The sequence below is a fragment of the Necator americanus genome, chromosome IV, assembly GCF_031761385.1.
Source record: "Necator americanus strain Aroian chromosome IV, whole genome shotgun sequence".
NCBI lineage: Eukaryota > Metazoa > Nematoda > Chromadorea > Rhabditida > Ancylostomatidae > Necator > Necator americanus.
The window spans coordinates 9999598-10021605 of record NC_087374.1 but is presented as its reverse complement, the minus strand read 5'-3'; the positions used below and the strand labels follow the sequence as shown (position 1 = coordinate 10021605).

General features: G+C 41.8%; 4 protein-coding genes across 8 annotated transcripts; all 4 read right to left on the bottom strand.

Annotated features, from left to right (window-relative positions):
- Nucleotides 1-1972: 1972 nt before the first annotated feature.
- On the bottom strand, nt 1973-5043 carry RB195_000814 (uncharacterized protein; the record flags this gene model as incomplete). Its single annotated transcript, XM_064197346.1, has 5 exons — nt 1973-2095; nt 4161-4290; nt 4345-4457; nt 4518-4584; nt 4955-5043. The coding sequence occupies 5 exons, from the start codon at nt 5041-5043 to the stop codon at nt 1973-1975; spliced, it is 522 nt and encodes a 173-aa protein (XP_064053227.1).
- Nucleotides 5044-5666: 623 nt separating this feature from the next.
- On the bottom strand, nt 5667-6803 carry RB195_000813 (uncharacterized protein; the record flags this gene model as incomplete). Its single annotated transcript, XM_064197345.1, has 1 exon — nt 5667-6803. The coding sequence occupies one exon, from the start codon at nt 6801-6803 to the stop codon at nt 5667-5669; it is 1137 nt and encodes a 378-aa protein (XP_064053226.1).
- A 131-nt stretch (nt 6804-6934) lies between these two features.
- On the bottom strand, nt 6935-12083 carry RB195_000812 (uncharacterized protein; the record flags this gene model as incomplete). Of its 4 annotated transcripts, XM_064197344.1 has the most annotated exons (8): nt 6935-7936; nt 8065-8922; nt 9381-9537; nt 9764-9852; nt 9916-9998; nt 10143-10313; nt 11840-11935; nt 12035-12083. In XM_064197344.1, the coding sequence occupies 8 exons, from the start codon at nt 12081-12083 to the stop codon at nt 6935-6937; spliced, it is 2505 nt and encodes an 834-aa protein (XP_064053222.1). The 4 variants fall into 4 exon arrangements, with proteins under 4 accessions (XP_064053222.1, XP_064053225.1, XP_064053224.1 ...); XM_064197341.1 differs by lacking the exons at nt 6935-7936; nt 8065-8922 and adding an exon at nt 9126-9275; XM_064197343.1 differs by lacking the exons at nt 8065-8922; nt 9381-9537; nt 9764-9852; ... (2 more) ...; nt 11840-11935; nt 12035-12083 and having other exon boundaries at nt 6935-7666.
- Nucleotides 12084-12387: 304 nt separating this feature from the next.
- Nucleotides 12388-21348, bottom strand: RB195_000811 (uncharacterized protein; the record flags this gene model as incomplete). 2 transcript variants are annotated; one of them, XM_064197340.1, is made up of 18 exons in its annotated part: nt 12388-12456; nt 12510-13007; nt 13381-13560; nt 14488-14619; nt 14697-14808; nt 14867-14959; nt 15010-15120; nt 15172-15326; nt 15447-15537; nt 15593-15708; nt 16820-16986; nt 17053-17158; nt 17221-17362; nt 17818-17947; nt 18051-18175; nt 20667-20858; nt 20925-21105; nt 21168-21348. In XM_064197340.1, the coding sequence occupies 18 exons, from the start codon at nt 21346-21348 to the stop codon at nt 12388-12390; spliced, it is 2781 nt and encodes a 926-aa protein (XP_064053220.1). The 2 variants fall into 2 exon arrangements, with proteins under 2 accessions (XP_064053220.1, XP_064053221.1); XM_064197339.1 differs by having other exon boundaries at nt 12408-13007.
- Nucleotides 21349-22008: the final 660 nt, after the last annotated feature.

The following is a 22008-nucleotide window of genomic DNA, read 5'->3' as shown; positions in this document are numbered from 1 at the left end:
ATTCTTATATGCGAAGACGAAATGGGTTCAGTATCCGAAAAATCCTGAAAAAAAAGAACCTGAAAACCATTCGAAAAGCGAAGCGACCATTATTGGTTTTTTTTCTCTCTGCAAATCGTTACAGAAGGTAATATTTAACGTTACTCCGATCTTTCCGAACTCTAAGGGAAATTGCAGCAATAAGGACGATTCACTCCGCTGATATTATTTTAAACATCATATAACGATTAAAACTAAACTAATGGTGAATTTGAAATGACACGAAAGGGTAACGAACATAAAATTTGCAACAAAACAAGTGCTGGGACCTTCCCTTTGGCTATGACTATTTGCGTGGATATATTTCATAAGAAATAAAATGGGCAAAAAAGCTAAATATACGTAGTCTTTTTTTCCATTGAAAGGATCTAATCAAACATATTAATGCAAGTAAAAAAACTACACTAAAGTAAAAGCAGATTCTCAGCAGCGCTCACGTTCGCCATTCATTGAAATCAAAATTGATATTTGTTAATCTGTCCAAAAATCCTCTTTCTACATCACAACAGGAAAGGCAGCCGTTAACACTTGTTTCACTTTTTTTTACTACTATTGTTCATCATTGAATTCTACAGTTGAGAGAACCATTTTCAGCAGGTATTAGCGAAGTTTAGCATAATACACCCGAACGATAAGCTTGCCCTAAAAAAACCCTCAAAAACCTAAAAAAAAAGCAGCTGGTTATAATCATATCACTATCTTTCCATACAAAGAAGAGCGGACAGGAGCAGTGACGACTAACACTTCTTCTTTGAGTATCAGCTTAAATGCTAATTTGACTTTGTGAATTTTTTTTCCAAAGAAAATGAGCTAAGTGAAAGAAATATTACACCTCTTCAATTCAGGGAACGCAGCAACAAGAGTGAAATGATAATAATTAGCTTTGATTCACTATTGGCTTGAGAATTCAATCTGCGAATAAGTGAGAATGTGTACGAGACTCGTGCATCATGGGAATGTAATATCGCTGACTGATATCGGCGAACCTCTTAAGGGTGGTGCATGCACAACCGATCCCGAATAATTGCCTCAATCCACAACCCATATCTGATTATGCGCAACATGCACAAAGTTCACGAGAAATGGAGGCTGATCTAGACTAAGCAAAACGTTGGTCTGCAGCAGTTGCTTGCGCATTTGCATCCTCACTCAATGAATGATTGACATTTGACTCCTTGGAGACCAAAGATAATACTGCTCTCCTCAACAAGACAAATCCCAAACAGTTCATAGCAATTGCGACGCAAAACAATGCATGTGAACGTCTAAGGACAAATTGACGAGAAAATAAAAGGAAAAGTTCTAGAGAGTTAATGGCACAGTACATTCTTCGAATGCAGTCATCTTTCACAAGCGAACGTAGAAGAGCGCGGAAACCACTTGCCAAGGGAAGAAATTAGATGAACATTATTCAAAAAGCTTCAAAGAAGTCCCACTAGACATATGAATTCCCCATGATCCCTCCAATTTTCCCCAGGGAAGAGAAGTATCGCCAGCACGCGATGAAGGAACAAATTCTACAGATTCGAACAAGTCTAAAAAAAGTGTGCTAAAATGACGATGATGCGCAGAACCGCTGTAGCGGACGAGTTCGGAGTAATAGTGATTTCTATGGCGCTTCTTCTGTGCTGTGATAGCGGGAACGCATTCAATTTTTACTGTTTCCCCTTTCACACCCACTGACTTAGCGAAAAGATCAAGCAGCGACAACGTTGTGTAGCAACTACTGGAATTGAGGACAAAAATAAACTATCATAATTAAGAATGGTACAAATAAGACAACACCACACAAGGTACCTCAGTGAAATACATATAAAACAACTACACGCACACCATTTGAACACATCAATGATCCTACTGGATCCGATAGCGATGGAGAAAAATAAAACTCAGCAGATGAGAGATGGAAGCTATTGAAAGCGATCAAAATATCTTAATAATCTTCGCCTCGCGATAATACTTCTTTGCATGTCGGGCGAAGTACGAGCGTGTGCTCCCATTGAGCTGTATAGCAGCCTTTCACATCGCACAGCGGAGGATATGGGTCTACGATTCCCTGCAATACTTCTTTTAGAACAAAATTACACGGTTTTACATGAAATGCATCTTGTCATAGGTTAGAATTTTTTTATCGCCAAAACCTATGCCGCATATGTTTGACAGGGTTACGTTCCCCTGATTTGGAACAGCGCAGAGATTTGCACGTTCTGGAGAGACGAACTAACAGACCATCTCTATTCGTCTACAACATCAGAAATAAACAGAATGCAAAAAAAGACCTTGTAAAAGGTATAGGTATTTCTATCTCGATATAGGATGAAGGACAGAAAGTCTGGCGTTAATCAATCGACTTGGGATGCGCCACCGGCTTCACCTCAATTCAAAATCGTTTGAGGTTTACGAACGTGTAACTGGCCTATACAATGACTTGCAGGGGCTAGCCGATATATCAAGCCAGTGTTTTTATCCTACCACACGAGTCAACCACAGCAGATCCTCTTACCGACTGCGCCACACCGCCCCAATATTGGGCTAACCCGATATTGCGCATGATATTGCAGCGTCGCTGAAATATTTATTGAGGATGCAGCTGCAAGCATTCAATATTGCAATCGTATGCGCTGAGCTCAATGACACCAGCTTCTCAGATGTCGCCGAACACAAGGTTATGCAGTGAACAAACATGGAAAGAGAAGAAAAAAAACAGAGTGTGATGATTTCTCGCGAAGTTGGTTATCGATACCTACTTCGAAGCTTATCGTACATCCATCCCTTTGTTTTGTTGTTCACTATTCCTCCACCTTCACAGTATAAGTTTTTCATGAATCCAAAAATGTCTTCTCTTTGTTTATTCGATTGTCTTCCCTGCTTCGTTTAATTCCTTGAGCATTGTATCTGCTTCACTGGTACTTCTCAAGAAGAGGACGATGAGGTCCGCAGAACGAAGATTGAGAGGAATCTTCCATCAACACGTATGCCCCTTTCTTTTGAAGCAAGTTATTTCCCTATCCACTGCACTGCAGCAAGCAACAGTTTCGTCGATATAGTATCGCCACTGTAATCCGTCGCACCCTATTCCGAAAGCATATAGTGAGGCGCGGTGAAAGGCCTGTATCGTAATGGTGCATAGATCGTAGCAACTGGTTAATGTCCTCACATACGACGCGCCCATATTTTGATCAACGAGTGACTACTTCGGGCAAGATCGACTTCTTAGTTCAATTCTCCGTTTAGTTAGTTCAATGCGATAAGAAAGGGGAAAAATTCTATGGAGTTGCTCCTGCAACCAGCTCATGTTCTTTTGGAATCATGAGCTGCAACTACATAACGACGGCCACGCTGGGCACATGGGTGGAACCTCCTTCTCCTCCAATTTCTCTAAAGGTTTCTTTGAGTGGTAAGAATAGAAGGTTCTTAAATATACAGCAATTTCTAATCCAAAAAGAAAACGAAGAAAGTCGTTTGATCCCCTACATCTACGACAGGTATGTTGGTAAAGTGTAAGTGTCAGTAGACGGTAGGTGGTCTCAGCAGCGGCTGCGTACTTGACGAGACCTTCTAAGGGATAAGACGGCCTTTCATTTCTTTGTGGTCTATAAATCGGCATCAAACTTGTCTGTGAGAACACGGACACTAATTAGCTACACAAACGGCCTCCGCAAGTCCCTGTATAGGCTGCACACAGGTATGATACCGCAACGATTCGAAATTGGTGTACCCAAAGGGATTGATCAACGTCAGGCACTATGTGTCTTATTCTTCATGTTGGTAGAAAGTGAGTCAATTAGCCTCCAACAAAGTTTCATTTCCTTGCATAATAAGATTGTCTGGAATACCAACCACAGCTTAATACACCTATAGAAGCTGGGTCACTACTTCCAGACTTTTTTGTCGGATTAAAGGATGAATTTCTGTTGAATCAAATAGTGTTTGATAAAGTAGAGAGCTATTATTAGCTTACAAGAAAGAATTCCAGAAATATCCAAAAGGCAGCGAGAATATGCTTGTCTGTACCGTATTTTAAGAAGAATGCTCTCAGAAAAATGTGGACTTCACTTCACTGGAAGGATTTGTGGTATATTTAAATGCGCGTGGACTCGTACTTGTTAAAGAAAAAATACCTTGTCGCAAAGATCCTTTAGTGACATGAGGTATTTTGTTTCACCCAGTCGATCAACCCATCTTCGACAGAATGCAAGTGTGCCGAAGTTCTTGTCGATGGTATTAAGAAGAGCTTTTGAACGAGGTAGTCTGGAACATGACTATTACCACGCGCAGAAAAAAATGTTCGGGGAACTGTATAACCTCAGCGGAATATGCTCTTCAGCCAGTTCGAAGTTCTTCATGTAGTGTGAACATTCCATGTCGTCGTGCACGTATCCTTTACCAGTCGATCCAAAAGTCTCGATAGCATAAACCTATAAAACAGTGCACGGGTAGCTAGTACAATTAACAGCTGAAACAACGATATAGGAAACCTCATTCTCCTCCATTTTAGTTTGGTCGCCGCCTTTTACAATTGGTACCGTCTTTCCGGCGTGAATCCTTAAGAAAGCGTTGCATTTCAACTACTCAACTAGAAGCGGGAAAAGACCCAAAATAACAGTTATTAGTAAACAATCTAAGATCTTTGAAGAACGATAGATAAGTATGTCCACATTTAAAAGCATTCATCCTCTACAAGAAAAATGAAATAGCACCAGGCTAATCATTGTTGTTACAAGTGTTAGTGAGCATTGCTTAACAGTTGGCTGTTGATTTTAAAATGCAGAAATGTATCAACAGTGAGATTATCGCCAAAAGGTGGAGTGTGATGGGGGATAAAACACGAGTAAGATAGATAGAATAAAGAGATAAGTATTCTGCAAACGCAGAAGAAAGTAGAGTGTTTCGTAACTGTATAAGAGACACTCACCGGTACGGTCCAATTGAGTGGCCATTGAGATTGCGAATCGGTTTCACTGTGTATGTGCGTCCGTCAAGTTCTACTTCGTGCGACGTCATCACCCAAACAGCAAAAAATATATGAAATAAAGTTTGAGATCAGCATGACTTAAAGGTTGAGACAAACTCACTTCTTCAATAGTTTCTCCCAGGTCACATAATCGCACATCGATTCCAGCTTCACGAATACCAGCGTTTGTCGCTTCTTTCACAGCATTTACTAAGTTATCGTACTTCGGATCAAAGTGGAGAGTGAAGGCACTATCGATAAGACGTCCACGAACATGAACACCGTAGTCAATCTGAATTTATAGGACCAAAATTATAAAGTTCTTCACAATCACAATTGCAACACTTTTTCAACTTCAGCTGGTTGAAAGACTGTGAGAAGAACTTTCTGCAACCGTTTTCTTCACGAATTACAGAGGAAGAAGACTGACTTTTAAAAGAAATCTCAAAGTCTCTTGAAGGAAGCACATCAAAAAACTGAAGGTGTTAGAATCTCTCTACGAATAGATAGTAGTAGTGTAGTTCACGACTACTCACTCTCAATTCTACCTATTAATTCAGAAAAAGGTGTGAGAAACAGCCTTGTCCACACCGGTCCCCACTACGACACAACTTGTTACATAATCTCGAGCAATTCCGTCGACGCCTAACTTTCGTTATCCAATTCACCTTGATCACCTTGACTCCCGTTGGTCTTCGAACCGGTCGAGCGGGCGCCAGTAATTCTTCCATTTTTCCCGGTCGCGTGCCAGAGTAGCCCAGTGGTTCCTCCTTTCGCGTGGGACACGAAGAGCATCGTAATTTTCTTTGAAGGACTTCGTGAAGAAACCTGACCATCGGGTCGGCGGTCTTCCTGTATTGCGCTTAATATCGCGGGGAATCCAGTCGCTCACGGCTCTGGTCCAACGGTTGTCGTTAAAGCGCATCACGTGTCCGGCCCACCTTATTTTACTTTCCTTGGCAAACGCGGCGGCGTCTCTGATCTTCGATCGCTGACGTAGGAGAGAACTTCGAATCCCGTCTCTCACTTGCTTGAAACGGGATACTCCTAGCATCACTCTCTCAATTGCGCGTTCAATGACGCTCACCGCGTTTTCTTCCTGCTTGCGAAGTGCCCAGGTTTCTGAGGCATAGGTCAAAGCAAGAAGTACGGTGGTGTTGAAGAGGTGAGCACGGAGCCGGGTGTTCTTGGTCTTCTTCACTACGTCCTCGATGCTCTTGTACGCTCCCCAAGCCGCTCTTCTCCTCCTGCCCAGCTCGGGGGCCAGGTCGTTCATCATGTTCAATTCCCGACCCAGATAGACGTAGCTGGTGCATTCGGATATGTTCGTTCCGTTGAGCGTGAATGGGGCATCCGAGATCCATCCGTTCCGCATGAACATCGTCTTTTGAAGATTCAGCTCAAGACCGATGCATCCACATGTTTCGGCGAATTCGGTCAGCATTCGTTCCGCTTGGCTGATGCTAGGTGTTATCAGTACGATGTCATCAGCAAAGCGCAAATGGTGTAGCTGCCGACCATCGATCTTCACTCCCATGTCGTCCCATTCCAACTTTCGCATTGCGTTCTCGAGGGTGGCTGTGAATATTTTGGGTGAGATTGTATCACCCTGTCGAACCCCCCTCTTCACGTCAATGATGATATTCTTGTAGAATGGCGAGATTCCGGTCGTGAAGTTACTGTACAACTCTCGAAGCACCTTTATGTACTGAGTGGGAACGCCTTGGTTGTCCAAGGCTTCCACGACCGCTTCCGTCTCAACTGAGTCAAAGGCCTTCTTCAAGTCGATGAAAGTGAGACAGAGCGGCATCTTGTACTCTCGTGATACCTCGATGAGTCTCGAAACAGTGTGAATATGGTCGATCGTGCTGAATCCTTTTCGAAACCCTGCTTGCTCGCATGGTTGTCCTTCATCCAAGACCTTTTCAATCCTATTAAGGATCACTCTTGTGAAGAGCTTGTAGATGACGGACAGTAAGCAGATTGGGCGATAGTTGCCGATGTCATGTGGATCTCCTTTTTATACAGCAACACGGTCTTGCTGGTCTTCCACTGTTTAGGGACCTTGCATTCCGACAGGTAACGTGTGAAGATCCTCGCCAGGGTGTTGATGAGTACTGGCGGAAGGTTCTTCAGGTGTTCTGGTTTTATTCTGTCGGGACCGGCTGCTGTACGATTTCTCACCGACATGATAGCATGTCGTATTTCGGACGGGAGAACCGCTGGAATGACATGTCCATCTTCCCTCAGATGGTGAGGAGGCAAGTGGGCACGGCTGTCGAAGAGATCAGAGTAGAAGTCGTAGATGATTTTCTCCATTCCCCTTCTCGATGCAATGGTTGTTCCCTTCGGGTTCCGGAGAGCTGTCATCCTTGTCTTGCGACTGGCGAAGTCTCGGCGGGCATAGCGGATGCTTTTTCCCGCCTCTGCTGCTTCAGCCAGCACTTCTGCTCTTCTCTCTTTAAGGTCTTTCTTTATCGCCTCTCTGCAAAGCCTTGCGAGCTCGGACGTAAGCTCTTGGTTCCCTGCGGCTCGTGCTGCTCCACGCTGGCGTATCAGCTCAAGAGTTTCAAGAGACAGGCGTCTCTTGGTTGTTTTAATACTCTCAGCCTTCTTCGCGCAGTCATGAAGGTGTTTGACAAGCCGGTCGTATTCCTCGTCGATGTTGTCCATTGCGGAATCTTCCCAAAAGCCGGCTAACGTAGCGAAGAGATCCCAGTTGATGGTAGTTCTGGGATTTCTCTTGCTGAACTTGGCGGCTTTCTCTGCTCTCCGCGTGAAAGAAAATCTTCCTCGGAGGAGGCGATGGTCCGATCCCGTATAGAACTTTGGTACAACAGCGACATCCGTCAGGCAGAACCTTTTATTGACGATGATGTGGTCTATCTCATTACGGTACCCTCCACCGGGTGACTCCCACGTCCAGCGTAGAGAGGAGGGCTTCTGGAATTGCGAGTTCCCATGGATGGTCTTAGTCGTCATGATGAACTCGGAAAGCCTCTCCCCTGGTCATTCCATTGTAGGCCGTGGGTCCCGATGTGAAGTTCCTCCGGCGTTCTTCTTGGGCCAACTTTGGCGTTGAAGTCGCCAATTATGACCTTGTAAAAGGCATGATCTTCTCGGTAGAACTTCTCCAGGTCCATATAGAAAGCTTCGACTTCTTCTTCTTCGTAGCTTGATGTTGGAGCGTAAGCGACGAAGATAGTCAAAGCCGGTGTGGGACCACATCTTCTCATCCGCAGACGTCCGATTCGGGTCGTGAGTTGTTCGAAAGAGTCGATGTTCTGTGCCATACTCGTGTTGACGAGGACGCCAACTCCACCAACACCTCTACTGTCGCATGTTCCTAAGAACAGTTCTTCTCCAGTTTCAAATACAGCGTTGAGAGAGTGACGTCGTCTCGTCTCGGTCAGTCCGATGACGTCGTACTTGATCTTCTTGGCTTGCACCATCAGATCTTCGATGGCCGCTTCCGATGCAAGCGTGCGTGCGTTATAAGTACAGATCGTCATCCTAGTCCTTTTCCGTTTCGGTAGCCTACATGACTCCTGCAACCCCGTCCTACCTGGCGCTACCGTACCAGGCTTTCTACCGGAGTCAGGAGACTCTTTTCTATTACTGTTTTTTGCATGAAATTTAAAACCCACGGGCAGGTTGCAAGCCTCTAGTCCCATGGGTTTTTGGGAGAACTTCCGTTCTCCCAGAGTGGACATGTGGAGCTTATTTGTTGGAGGCGACTCCAAACCGCCTCCCTTGCACCTCCCAGTCAATTGATTGCAGGCTTTTGGCCGGACCGACGTGCGGGATACAATGATTTTACGAGTCAGTCCTGGCACAGCAGAAGCAGGGAGTCCATCCCCTGAATCCACCTGCGTCTCTGGGCAAGCACAAGGTCGCTTTTGGTCCGCGGTTAGCCCCCTATCCGCCACCTGGGGACGCGCCACGTAGCCTCGCGACTAACCGGCTGTGATCCCTCTAGTGAGGGAGATCCGTCGTTATCCAATTAATATGAGTCAAATAAGCGACAGAACCTTTTCGACCTTGAAAATCGCAGAACACTGCAAACTGGCATCGTTCTACTCCCTGTAAAAAAGTTGCACCCTTGGGGACAGCAGCGGAAAAAAAGGCTTTTTCACATGCATGTTCTCTGGATTATTAGAGGGCATTGAGCGTATATACTCTCATAGCCTTGCCACTGTGTAATCGCTGAGAGATCCCAACACTGCCAATTTCCTGATATGCTGCTTTTAGACCACCATCTGTAATCGAGAAGGATTTCTACCTAAGAGAAAGTAATATTTTAAGAAAAAAAATCATGCAAATCCTTTCCCCTTCAAGATAAATCTTGTTATTTATATCGCTACATTGGCAACAAAACTATCCTTACCTTGCAAACATCCCCAAACTGCAGAACAGTCGTGTCGCCATTGTTAGGCGTGTAATGTGCTGCGACGTGATTGAGCGAACAGCCCGTCGGGAAAGCCAGACCAGCTTCAAGACCATTTTCCTTGATTAGGTGTCGAGAACAGGCCTCAAGACGTTCACTGAAAAAAAAAACTCACTTGTAAAAAATAGCAGTGCGAATTCGACGGACTCTAGTCTCCCTCTAGATAAGAAAAAGGCAAACTAATATACAAAAAATAAATAAATAATAGCCAGAACTAAAGAACAATGAGCAAATTAGTTGAACGCTTCCGACCAAAAAGTATTAAACTATTCTACAACTTCAGCAGAGGAAATAAATCTCTATGCAAGTAAGTATACACCAACCATATTTCGATCATTGTCATGCCAGGCTTCACCCAAGATTTCACATACTTTCGAACTTGTCTATGGACTTCAGCTGATCTTCGATAATCCTAGAATAGCAATCTCTACTTCAATCAGTAGCTGTTGCCTCAAATATACATACAAATTCACACCTGATACATTTCGTCAAAAGAAGTGTCGAGAGCTTTTTTCTCTTGTTTGTTTTCCCTGTCCGAAGCGACTCTACCATCCTTTCCTTAAACACATCAGAGTTCATCAGCAATGTTGCATTAAATTCCTCTTTTCCACTCTTATGAGTCTCTCACTCTCTTAAGCTCAGAATATAAAACAAGAAAAAGCCTACAGGAATTTAAAACAAAGCCAAAAGCAAACCACACACCTATAAGATAGTACGTCTCGCACTGTCCAACAGGAAACTTTCCGTCAGGAAACTGCTCGTCCACAGGCTTCATTGATTCGATTTCAGCATGCCAGTCGATAATCAGTGGCTGCTCTGCTACAGGAGCAGTGTCTCCTTCACCGTTGATGATGACTGCTGGTGCATTTTTACCTACGAGAAATGGGTTAAACATAAATATGTTTTAGTACAAAGACATAAACCTGACTGTTACCCGCTCGCGGTGGCCTTATGCTAAATGCGGTCAGACTTTTGAGTACAATAGTTTTGAGTAGTAGATATAACCTGCACACTTTCATGGCGGAAGTTACCCAGTTACTGCAGAAATCCCCAACCGAGGTAGGTCAAATACCTATAGGGAGCTTGGGATCTTAGGCACCAACACTCCGTCTCCTTACGCTGAACGTTGTCGACAAGAAGTACCCTGATCATTCGTGTCACGTGCAATGCCAAGTCTCGCAGGATATGGAACAGTGGCGAATAAATGGATTCTGTGCGAACTCTTGCTGTAAATCGAGAAGATGAGGCAGACCTGTGTTCAAAGACGACACACCTCGGCAAATATGTGGGAAACCAAGCCAGGCTATAATGCGAGCCCGTCTAATAAGTCAAATAAGGACGAAGACAGATGAATGATGAACTGAATGATGAAACTAGTAGTAGCGAAACCAGTGGTAGGAACTCTTCTTTTTTATTGAAAAGCGCAACTAAGAAACCTCATAACAAATTAAATTAAAGGCATCGCCCTACGAATCTGGTGTGGTGCGGGTTTCAGGTGGGTTATGCCTATATGGAGTCGTAGATTATAAAGAGAAGGGTGATTTCTTCTTGGTTTCTTCTTAATTACCAAAGAAAAAGGCCCGGAAGATACGGCTTCGAGCGTTTCGGCGCGCTATTTTCTACAACGAGTTCAATTGGAGCGCGTCAGCCTCGTGCACGCGCTGCATACTCCGGGGCCGTTTTTTACGGCAATTAGGAAGAAATGGACGGAATCACCCTCCTCTCCATAATCTACGATCCCGTATAGGAACTCTCCACCTGAAATCTGTGGGGTGTCTTTAAGTTAAACTGCCGAGATCGAATGCTTCACAGAAGGTAGATTGGAGATGGATAGTAGGAAATAGGAAGGAGCTATGAGCAGAACATTATGAAGAAGGTCACACATACACGAAAACTGGAGGTACTAGTGTTCAGCTTCATAGAATTGGAAAACAAGATCCGGAGTTGTACTCTGGTACTCTCGATGTAAATACATGGTCGTAGCCATTTTTCAAGGAAGGATTCATGGATTTCCCCAATTAAAAGAGGTGGACCTCAAGAGATTGCTCCCACAAAATTCAATCATCTTTCCGCAATGCTTTGGATGTATATAGAACGACGAATTATAATTAATATTTCAGAGGAAAATGCGATAATTTCGCAGCTCCTCTTTGAGTGAGGTCACAGGACAATTCGCACGCGACTTGAAAAAGATGTGACTAGTGCCAGGGCCAGTTTGCGCAGATCAAAAATCGAAGGAAACATAGGCAAGAAAGGTAATGAAAATGAGAAGACGGGAAAAAAACTTCCAGATACAAAAGTGTTTCCAACTCACAAAGACGCATCCCTCATCTAGAAGAAAAAAGCAACAGATGTGCCGGAGCTAACTTATAAAAAAAAGGCAGTTTATTTCATTCTACCTTTTTTCCCGGGCTTGCCCTTCTTTGCTCCAGCTTTGTCTGCTCGCGCTTTGTCTTCAACAGCAAGCTCAGCCAGTATGGCATCAAGATCCTGGTCTAAAATGGTCAGCAGTAATCAGCGAACAAACGTCAACATTTACATTTTCAAAACATGCACTGATGACTCCATTCGATGAGTGCATGCGAACACCTCACCTGCAGTGGAATTTTTTGCCTTCTTGTTAGCTCCACCTTTCTTCGACATGGCTAGATTGTGGAAATATTAGAAGTGAACGAACAGAATAACAACTATGTAAATGAACAAAACAGAAAGATGCAGGTATTCAAGGGATTAAACGTACACTTCCTAGGAAGCAATAAACACGCAACGATTCTAAATAATTTATTTGATTTGTAGTAGTAAGCAATATTAAATTTATTCAAATAAGACTCACGGGGAAATCACCTGAACGAGACACCGCATCTGTATTAACTCTCATAAATCAACAAAAAGTGCAAATCACACAATGAACAGAGAAAAATTGAACATAAACAAAAACGAAAGTCGACTAAGTGAGATGAGAAGCACTTAGCTGAACCGCTTGTTGAGCATCCAAAGGTAAGATGAGAATACAACACTGAAGTCTAAGTTCTTCCTGTAGTTTTGAGCAAATCTCTTAAGTTGTTCTACCTCTTCGTCAACGTCAGAGTCTTCCTCAGAATCGCTCCCGTCCAGTGAAGCGGATTCATAGCAAACACTATGTAAGCTTTCATCAACAGCGCTGTCAACCTCAACAGACCGATGGACGTAATAATTCATAACGTTGATACAGGACTGGGAGGCAGAGGGGACACCAGCATTAGTGTTCACATTTTCGGAAACTAGTTTATATTGTTCATCAGTGGACATACTGTCACAATTAGAATGAGACTGTTCGATGTGTTGCCTAGTTACACGCCCAGAACCATTGAGAGCGGAGTCGCAAATGTTTTCTTGAATTTCAGCTTTTCCTAGTGATGGCGTCAGAGACACCGGTGTTTCTAGCACATCGGTTTCGGTACTAGTTTCACGCCTCCATCCAGCCTCCTTGTATACATCGTATTTGAATGTGGCATCAAAGTTGCGTAGCCACCTCGTATAATAATTCACCTTGCCATTCCAAACTTCAGGAGGATCACGTGGAGGAACCTGAAAGGAATCTAGGTCACAGCTTTGGTAGAGGAGAGTACGGGAATTCTAAGTGGCATGTTCTAACAAGTACGTTAAAATAACACAACAGGGGAAAACGAAAATAAAGTCACTTTCAATTGAAAAATTCAATAAATATAATAGAAGCTGATGCATAGCTAAACATCAACGGGGATAAGTAAGGCAAGGAAAGACAAAAGTCAAGTACCCATCGCGAAGTGAAAGCTCTATAAGATGGATGATTACCAAGAAAGTGAGGGTGGTGTGTCTCTGAAGTCGGTTATTTTACCAAAAATGATGTCCTAACGTAATAATTCAGTCGTAGGTACTAAAGCAAATATTTAGTTCAAATACTATCTCAGAGAATACTAACCACTGCTCCGGCATTAGTACGTTCGACATCCTTTAGACGATTAAACTGATCGTACTGCTCTTTCACTCGAGTACAAAACAGCTCAAATGATGTTTCTTCTACAGCACTGCACAACGGCGTCCTTGAAGAAGCTAACAATTTCGGCTTCTCCAGTTGTTTTTTCTGTCGATCTTTTATGACCTATAAGAAAAAGTGTACAGATAATAATCCCACTAAGGAGTAAAGACATAATATTTCAAGCAGTTATTTAGAAATTGAAGGTTTGAATTAATAAAAAAAAACAAGAAAAAAGAGAGGTAGTATAACGCAAAAGAGAGAAGCCAAAACACCGTAGAGGTAAAAAAATCAATGGATGTTCGATCACATCCAGTGATTTATAACACACTATCAACAATAAACAATGCAATAACCAATATTTTCATTGTATTATGCGCAATGGCTTTAACCACGCCTTCACTATGGTTGCTAACATTATGCGTATTCTGGGAAATTGTAGTCCTGTTCTCAGAAGAAAAAAAACGACTCCCACCATATTGATTCCTTCACATACTACCCTTAAATTACCGAAAACTAGTGCGAGAAAACAAAAGAGACAACGCCCGGATACGAAAGAAAACAGGGCAAACTGTAAGCAAAAAAAAAGAAAAATAAACATTGAGGTAGTATAAAAGGAAAAAAGCTGAAAAGGACACGGTTTGTCAAAAAAGAAAACGTGGAAAAAACTTAATTACGAAAGATAAAAGTCAGCACCGTGCCTCTTTCACAAGTTGTAATCCTCGTATTTTATTAAAATGATAATTTTTACACTTTCCACACCATTTATGCATCCTCATACCCATGTTGTAGCATACAAGATATGTTCCAAATAGAGAAAAATTTCGCATTTTGAAACCAAACCAATGTGGGTATCACGTAGAAATACTTTTGATGGATCACATAAGTCACCCTCTAGTATTTTGATGGTACTAGCTCTAAATCGAAGACCTATTGGTTCCCTCATCTATGGTTCTTGCAATCCGCTGAGCCCAAACGAAAAAAAAACTTCAATAAAATAAAAAGTGGATAGTAATAAAAATTAACGAAGCAAAAAGCCGTGAAAGAACAGACTTCGACACGCTTCTTCTTCTCGATTTCACGTTTTCTCCGCAATTGTTCTTCAAATGAGCAACGCAAACGCTGATCCAACTGGAATGGTTCCTGCGTAGTGTCCCAGCGCGTTTTTACATAAGGAAGCCACGCCTACGGAAGTTAATTTCACTTGTCGTTGTTGATGCTATGATTGTGCAATAAAAAAGATAGAAAAGATAGAAAGCTACCTTTCTAGGTACACTGTTTTGAATAGCAATCAAATCCTTGCGGGTATAGCGTTTTATTGGAGAATTGGGTTCCTTCTTAACCTCTTTTTCCAGCTGCTCTTTGGGTGTAACTCTGGAAGTTGAGCACACAATTTGAAAGTTACATCTATATTTAAAAACAAACAGCCCACCTTCTTGATGTGCATTTGAAATCTTGACTTTGTTCATGAACGGATGCTGCTTCAATTGAGGATGTTACAAAAGGTTCTGCAGACATGTCGAATCTGAGAGATTATTATTTACAACTGAATGAGAACAGAACAAGTCAATCTACTTCAATGAAGCTAATTTTCTCCAAGCCTCTATTGACACAGCGTCCCTTATTGACAAGAGTTCGCCACGCATATAAAACTTCTTCTTTGCCTTTTCCCGAGATGGTACAAACCTGAAATGAAGGAATTCTAAAACAATCATTACGATGAAATTTATAACGTACTTATATTTGCTCGGTTGTGTCTGCGATTGTAGGAGCGGTGGCTTCATGTTAGAAGCAATGTTAAGGGTTTTCAATCTCAAAATCTGCTCATTCACACCGGCAACTTCCTCCGAAAAAGTCAAGGGAGCATTGTTAGACTTCAAAACCCGTCTAATCTGTAAACTACGAATATGTTCTTTCAAATTAATCGATGAATCCTATTCCGAAGAACAACGAACGAAGAAAAAACCCTCATCGAGTTATCTGGTATCATGAAAATTGTACGGTGTACTAACCCCAAGTCGGTTGATTCTCGCTAACATTTGCTTGCTTAGTGCTGGCGCAGAGCTTGAAATATCCACAAAAGTTTGGCGATCGTATGTAGAGCTGAAGTAGAAAACAACAATACACTTGAAGAGAGTCTGTAGAAAGGTTTCAGCACCCATTCGTAGAGGTTGTAGTCGCGGTCGGGGAGAAATCACACAAAACATCAGGTATAGCTGCTTTTCTGTTCTCGAGACCATTACATTTTCTCGATTGCAAATCACTGCAGGTTGACTGTAAATAGATGTTTGAAAAAAGAGCACAATGTTCTTAAATGCTTTATAATACAACATTAAAGAGTCTTGTTGCCGTCATTTCTTATAATCAAAAAATTGTTTTACTTCCTCAAAAGTCTAGGAAGTTCAGAAGGTTCGAGAATACGTGCACAACATCTGAGAAATGAATAGCCTTAACTTTGTCTTTCTGTTATTCACTCGATAACACTATTTAAAAACACTTTTGGCCGTCTAAACGTCGAATAGACGGAAATTAATTCAGAAAATAGCTATATTTCTCAATCTTTTAGATGATCAAATAAAATAAGCAAAATAATATTCGCGATGACTTCCAAGTACTATAGTGAATCACAAAAAACAAAGGATCAGAGCTGTTCATATTAATTACGATCACCAACTTTGAGCTTGATTTTATCAAGAGGCTGGAAAGAATTTCAACACGTTTTAGCAAATTATTTAAGTGGTCCTAAAAGAATACAGTTCCCACACACTTTTGGCCAAACGTGCAACGAGAGTGCATGACATCTTAAACAGGCATGGACTACTTTTCTCAAGATGTACAGTAATTCTCGCGTACTTGCTCCATGCTTTTCGCCGCTGGCTTCTTGTTGCAGCCCCAGTGAAAGCTACGCCCGTTTCCAACTATAACTGCCGGTCCAACTGCTTTAGATCAACCCGCTGATCAACTCACTCTCAGTTATAGCTGTGAGAATGTTGCAATCTCACTGTAATCACTTTCGACTATCTTTTTTTCTGGAGAATGATTGAGCATAATGTTCTAATGATATGTACAATTGCACATTGTTGCAGCTCCAATTGGGAATAAATTGATCGGAGGGTCATCACTGAATTACAAACAGTTGGAAAAGGTTATGGTTACCAAGGGGTGCGACTTTAATTGGGCGGTTGACCTCCTACTTGCCTTGCCGCAACGAGGAATCTACGACAAAATGTAGGGCACGAAACAACTAAGTAGATCAGCTATCTTGATGAAAGTAGGGGATACCTGTTCAAGATGTCCGTGCAATGAAACTAGAAAGAGAAGTCTCCTTATTGTTCAGGTCGTGCGAAAAAATCTTGAACAATAAGGAGTTGCCCCTTAGACCTACCTGAAACAAGGGACAGGATTGAAAAAAGGATACGTTTGTCGTCAAGTCCGGAGGAAGATCGTCTATATTCATCACATGAACATTTATTCTGCCCTTGATTACCATAGCTTTGAAACGACTAATTTCTCGTGAATCAGCAAGGATAGTAATAGCTGCACCATAACCACCTAGAAACAATGGTGAATACAAACTGCGTTAGTGCATGCAGCATTTCACGTACATCGAAATCGCACCGTATCGCGCTGCCCTTCCAATGCGATGAAAATAGGTTTCAACGTTTATTGCAGTCTCGAGATTCACAACAAGATTGACGTTTGAAGCATCAATACCACGAGCAGTCTGAAAGCAATTTTAATTGTTGAGCAGAGAAAACAGATAAATGAGATTGAGTCACGACTCACCAGATCCGTAGAGATTAGAACTTTCAGTTTGTTCTGCTTCAATTTTTCAATAACGGCATCACGCTCCGGTTGAGAGATTTGGGCCGATATAGAAGCGGCGAGAAAACCAGCGTTCTCCAACTGAGAGCAAGTGGGTTCGCATCTAGAAAAAGAAAGTAAAAAGACCAGCCCGAGGACCGAATGAAGGAAAAATTCCATGCGAGTTTGTTTGACATTGTTTTTTTTTTCAACGGATGTTCTCCTCAGATAACATTTACCAACACACGAAGTAGTACTTTATTACTAATCAAGTCTGGTGAAATTTTGAAACAATCACCACCCAAAACGATGAGGAACTAAACCAACTGACTGTTGATGCTTTCTAAGAAGAAAGTAACAGTTTTCTGGTTCAATTGAAAATCTTCTCGGGCAATTGGACATTGTTAGTAGGCCTTAGGAGATAGGCCTCACAAGCGAAAGTAATACATTGTAACCAGGACAGGAAACTGTGAAAGGAAACTTGAAAAATGACATTATGCTTAATGTCCTAAAAAAACAACTGCTGTTGGACAACTCAACCCAATAAATGTGCCAGCAACATAAAAGAAGAAAACGCACTGTTGGTGTAGATTGCAAAACACCAGTGCTTGGTTGAACTGGACTGAGTTGAGCAAACGAATAAGGCATTCAACTACGTTTCCACTGCATTTGACCACATACTGCTTAATACCAATGAGCTGTACATCATCTGAAAGAACTAATACTATCATCTGCAACTAATGTGACAAATCACAATTAGCTTTATTAGAGAGACGAGCAGTGCATTGCAAAATAGCTGAACCTCAACACACCTGAATTCAACCGCACCAGGGATGCGTCACGCATGAATCTGCTCAGTAGTTGGTCCAGGTTTCTTGGGTAAGTCGCTGAAAACACCGCAACTTGCCGGGACGGTGGGAGAGCAGAAAACAAGTAGCTGGAATTAATATTTAATCTTTTTAAGCACATATGGTTAACAAGGCATTTTGTACCAGGTGAAATGAAGGTCAAGCTCAATTGACATACGACCAAAACGATTTGAACCCCTTCTTCGCCAATACTATACAAGTGTAACACTATATCAACAACTTATTCGTAAGAAAACACAGTGCTTAACAAACTCGCACCAACAATACATCGCTGCAGCAGAAACTGACTAAGCGCCTTACGTAGATGTGTAAAGAAATGCTAAGTTCAATATGGCGGCCAACCTACACGGGCATACTTTTCAATAGATGTGGAAGATTTTAAAAAATGAGAAGATCAAAATGACATCCAAAATATCACAATCTGAAACTTTCTCAAACTTTATGCTCCTAAATTTTGTAACCCGAAAAGAATACTCATTAATTTCACTTAATCATTGCTTTTTATCATTAAAAGCCCGATTCCACCGATTTTTTTTTGAATGTCCTCAAAGAGCGATGTCTCAATGTGAACCTATGCATTAGCATCCTTACAAGAAAGAACAGAAAAGAACACCTACTAATACAATCTTTCGCAGAAATCAGGATTTAATGAGGTGTTCCAAAATTCCGGAACATTCTTTAAGCAATAGCAGTTGCGGTCATACATACCATACAACAACGGGGTCAGAGGCATGTCAAGCGAGCATTTCAGACAACCAAACGCCTTCGGAAATGTTCACCAAAGAGAATTTTGAACTTACAAAGTGCATTCTTTCCAATAATAAAAGTAAGAACACTGGGGCATTAATCCACTTGGGATGCGCCAACGCGTTCTACTGCAATTCTTAATCGCTGAGGTTTTGGAACGCGTCTTTGCCTATACAATGACTTGTATATACTATACATTTCCTGCAATACAAGGGAAAAATTTGTTTTTTTTTGAAAAAATTTAACATTTTTGAATCTATTTTGCTGCACAACAACTAACAGCGAAATTTCATCCAACAATATAAAAATCAGCACAATAATAAAAAACGGGCATAACCCGGGGCCAACGCGTCCGCAATTCTAATCCGAGGTTTGGAACGCGTCTTGCCAACAATGACGAAACATACATTTCCTGCAATACAAGGGAAAAATTTGTTTTTTTTTGAAAAAATTTAACATTTTTGAATCTATTTTGCTTGCTTACAACTAATCTTAACATGCGAAATTTTGCAGTTCCATTTAGTGTGAAAGCATCTGATAATAAATAAAAAAATAAGATAACGAGTTCCTTGCTAGCGATAGTAAGATAGCGAAAACAGCAAACTGCTACTCAGTTTTAGTTGAAACAAAACCAATGTTGAACATGAGCTATGAAGAGGAAAACATAGAAACTGTAAAGGAATGAAGTAACCTGCCTCTTCAAGGAAGAAATCGATTGAAAAGAAAAAAAAACCACTTTGCGAACTTCCACTGCATTGCTAGTAAGGTGAGCGAACGATACTTCGACTCTTACCTACAGTCGAAAATACCACAACATCGAAATAGAGAACTATTAAATTTGTTTCTGATTGAAAGACTATCTTGTTATTAGACAGGTGTAGCGCAACCAGTAAGAGGTTATGCTGCGACTGCACGATGGACCGATGGTTCGAAACCACATTAGTGCCAGACAAGCTTTTCATATCTCGGGTTTCGATTAGTTGGTACCAGACTTTTCTAGGAGGATGGAGACGCTAACTTGACACATCAGCTGGTCCCTGCAAGTCTTTGTACAGCATAGCTACGCGTTCGTGAACTCCAAATGATTCTGAACTGAACTGAATGCGTTGGGACGCCGTGAGTGGATTGAGTAACATCAGATACTTTATCCTTTATGTTATCATAAGGAGGAGAAAAACCCCTAATCTTTTCTTAACGTCTTTATTCATGCTTTTTTAAATTAACATGTGACAGAAGGGTCAGCGAAATTGTGCTTCAGAGCCCACTCAAGATTACATTCAAAAATACAGATGAAGTAGCTTTCTAGAAATCCTCAGAAGTTACTTCAATGAATAACTCAATTTGCCATCTTTTCTTCTTTTTCTTCTTCCTCCGAATACTCTCAATTAACCTATTTGGTTTATTAAAATCTTTTCTGATCGTGATTTGTTTGTTTAGCTAACGCTAAGCTATCTTCAGACGATACAAAGAAAAGAATCTTCTGTTTTCCACAACGCCTCTATTTAATAAGCGAACAACGACTTGCGAGACGACGAATAAGGATCAGATTAGGACATGGGAGAAGTCCATATCCGTTACAAACTTCATAGATAAAACCTATGATAGTTCAGCACAGAGGCAGGGGAAGATGTGACTGGGGGGACTCAGTGGCCCCTTTTTTTCTCGACGCTCTAACCTACTCTTTCCTCATAGTAACTTTAACTTAAATGTCATATATCCTCTAAGAGTGATGCTTAGGTCTTAAGGCTCGATTAATTTAATTATTTGCTTCTCCTCCCCCACCCCCAACCACATGTCACCTAATAAACTCACTTGATATCTTTTTGAAAACATTCTTCCATAAGTTTGTCTGCCTCATCAAGTATGAAAAGATCAATGGAGTCCATATTAAGGTTGCCGTTCTGTACCATTTGGCAAATTCTTCCTGTTGTTCCGATAACGATATGGGCGCCTCTCTTTAACGCTTGTACGTCAAGATGAACGGGATTACCTCCAACGAGGACACTGCAACACGAAAACTCGTGAAAAAGAATTTAGGGGCGTGAATACGGAACTATATTGACTACTCACACCACTCTCGTCTTGAAATGTGCGATCTTCTTAACTGTTTCGCTTATTTGAGTGGCAATCTCCCTGGTTGGCGCAACGATCATCTTCTGCACAGTGTTGGACTGAAGGTTCAAGCCTTCGACGGCAAGTATCGAAAAAACGAGTGTTTTTCCTGTCCCTGATTTCGCCTGTACTAGCATATCTGAAAGAGAGACCTATTTATTTATTTATATACAAACTATAGTACACGAAAGCAACAAGTACCTAAACCGGTGAGTCCAGTAGGGATAGCCTTCAATTGTACAGGTGACGGGATGCGATAACCATGATTTCGTAGGTTCGCCACAGTGGACGGGGAAATCATTAGGGATTCGAACGATCCGTCAGTCTTAACATCGCTCGTTCTTGGTTTCTCGTCCACTTCTATCACTTCTTGGAATTCCATATACTCATCCAAGTTTCAACAGTCCAAAAGTATCCCTCGACTCTGTAAAAATTCCTGAAACAACAAACATGCACGCAGAAAAGATACAATTGCCAGGAGTTAGTCCAAAACGGAACTAGAACAGACGAAATCCGCCCACAGAACAACTACGAAACGATATCAACAGACAGGCCCCGGGAAAGGTCGCGGTCCCAATCAAATGACCGCATTGGAGCATGTAAACAACAATGCAGCGCGTCAGTTGTTCGCTCGAAGGCACGAATGTTGCCTTTCTTCCTCTGGTGTTTATTCCACCGAGGACCTTAGAATGCAGATTGATCCATATGGATTCATCTAAGGAAAAATCTACTTAATCGTCCGATAAAATGTGTAGGGGAATTAGTTGCCAACGTTTTTCCTATCAGCTCTTGCAATGTTTAACTATTCTGGAGAAGGGGCAGAGAACGGGAACAATGGCTACAATTCTCCTGTATCTGGGGTGCATCTATGAAAATTTTAGTAACTATAAAACTGTTGAGAAAGATAGGTTACTTCAAAGTCATCACCCCACGAATCTGCGATGGTACGGATTTCAGGTGGCGTATTCGTATACGGCATAGTAGATTATGGAGAGGGGGGGTGATTCCGTTCATTTCTTCCTAATTGCTGTAAAAAAACGGC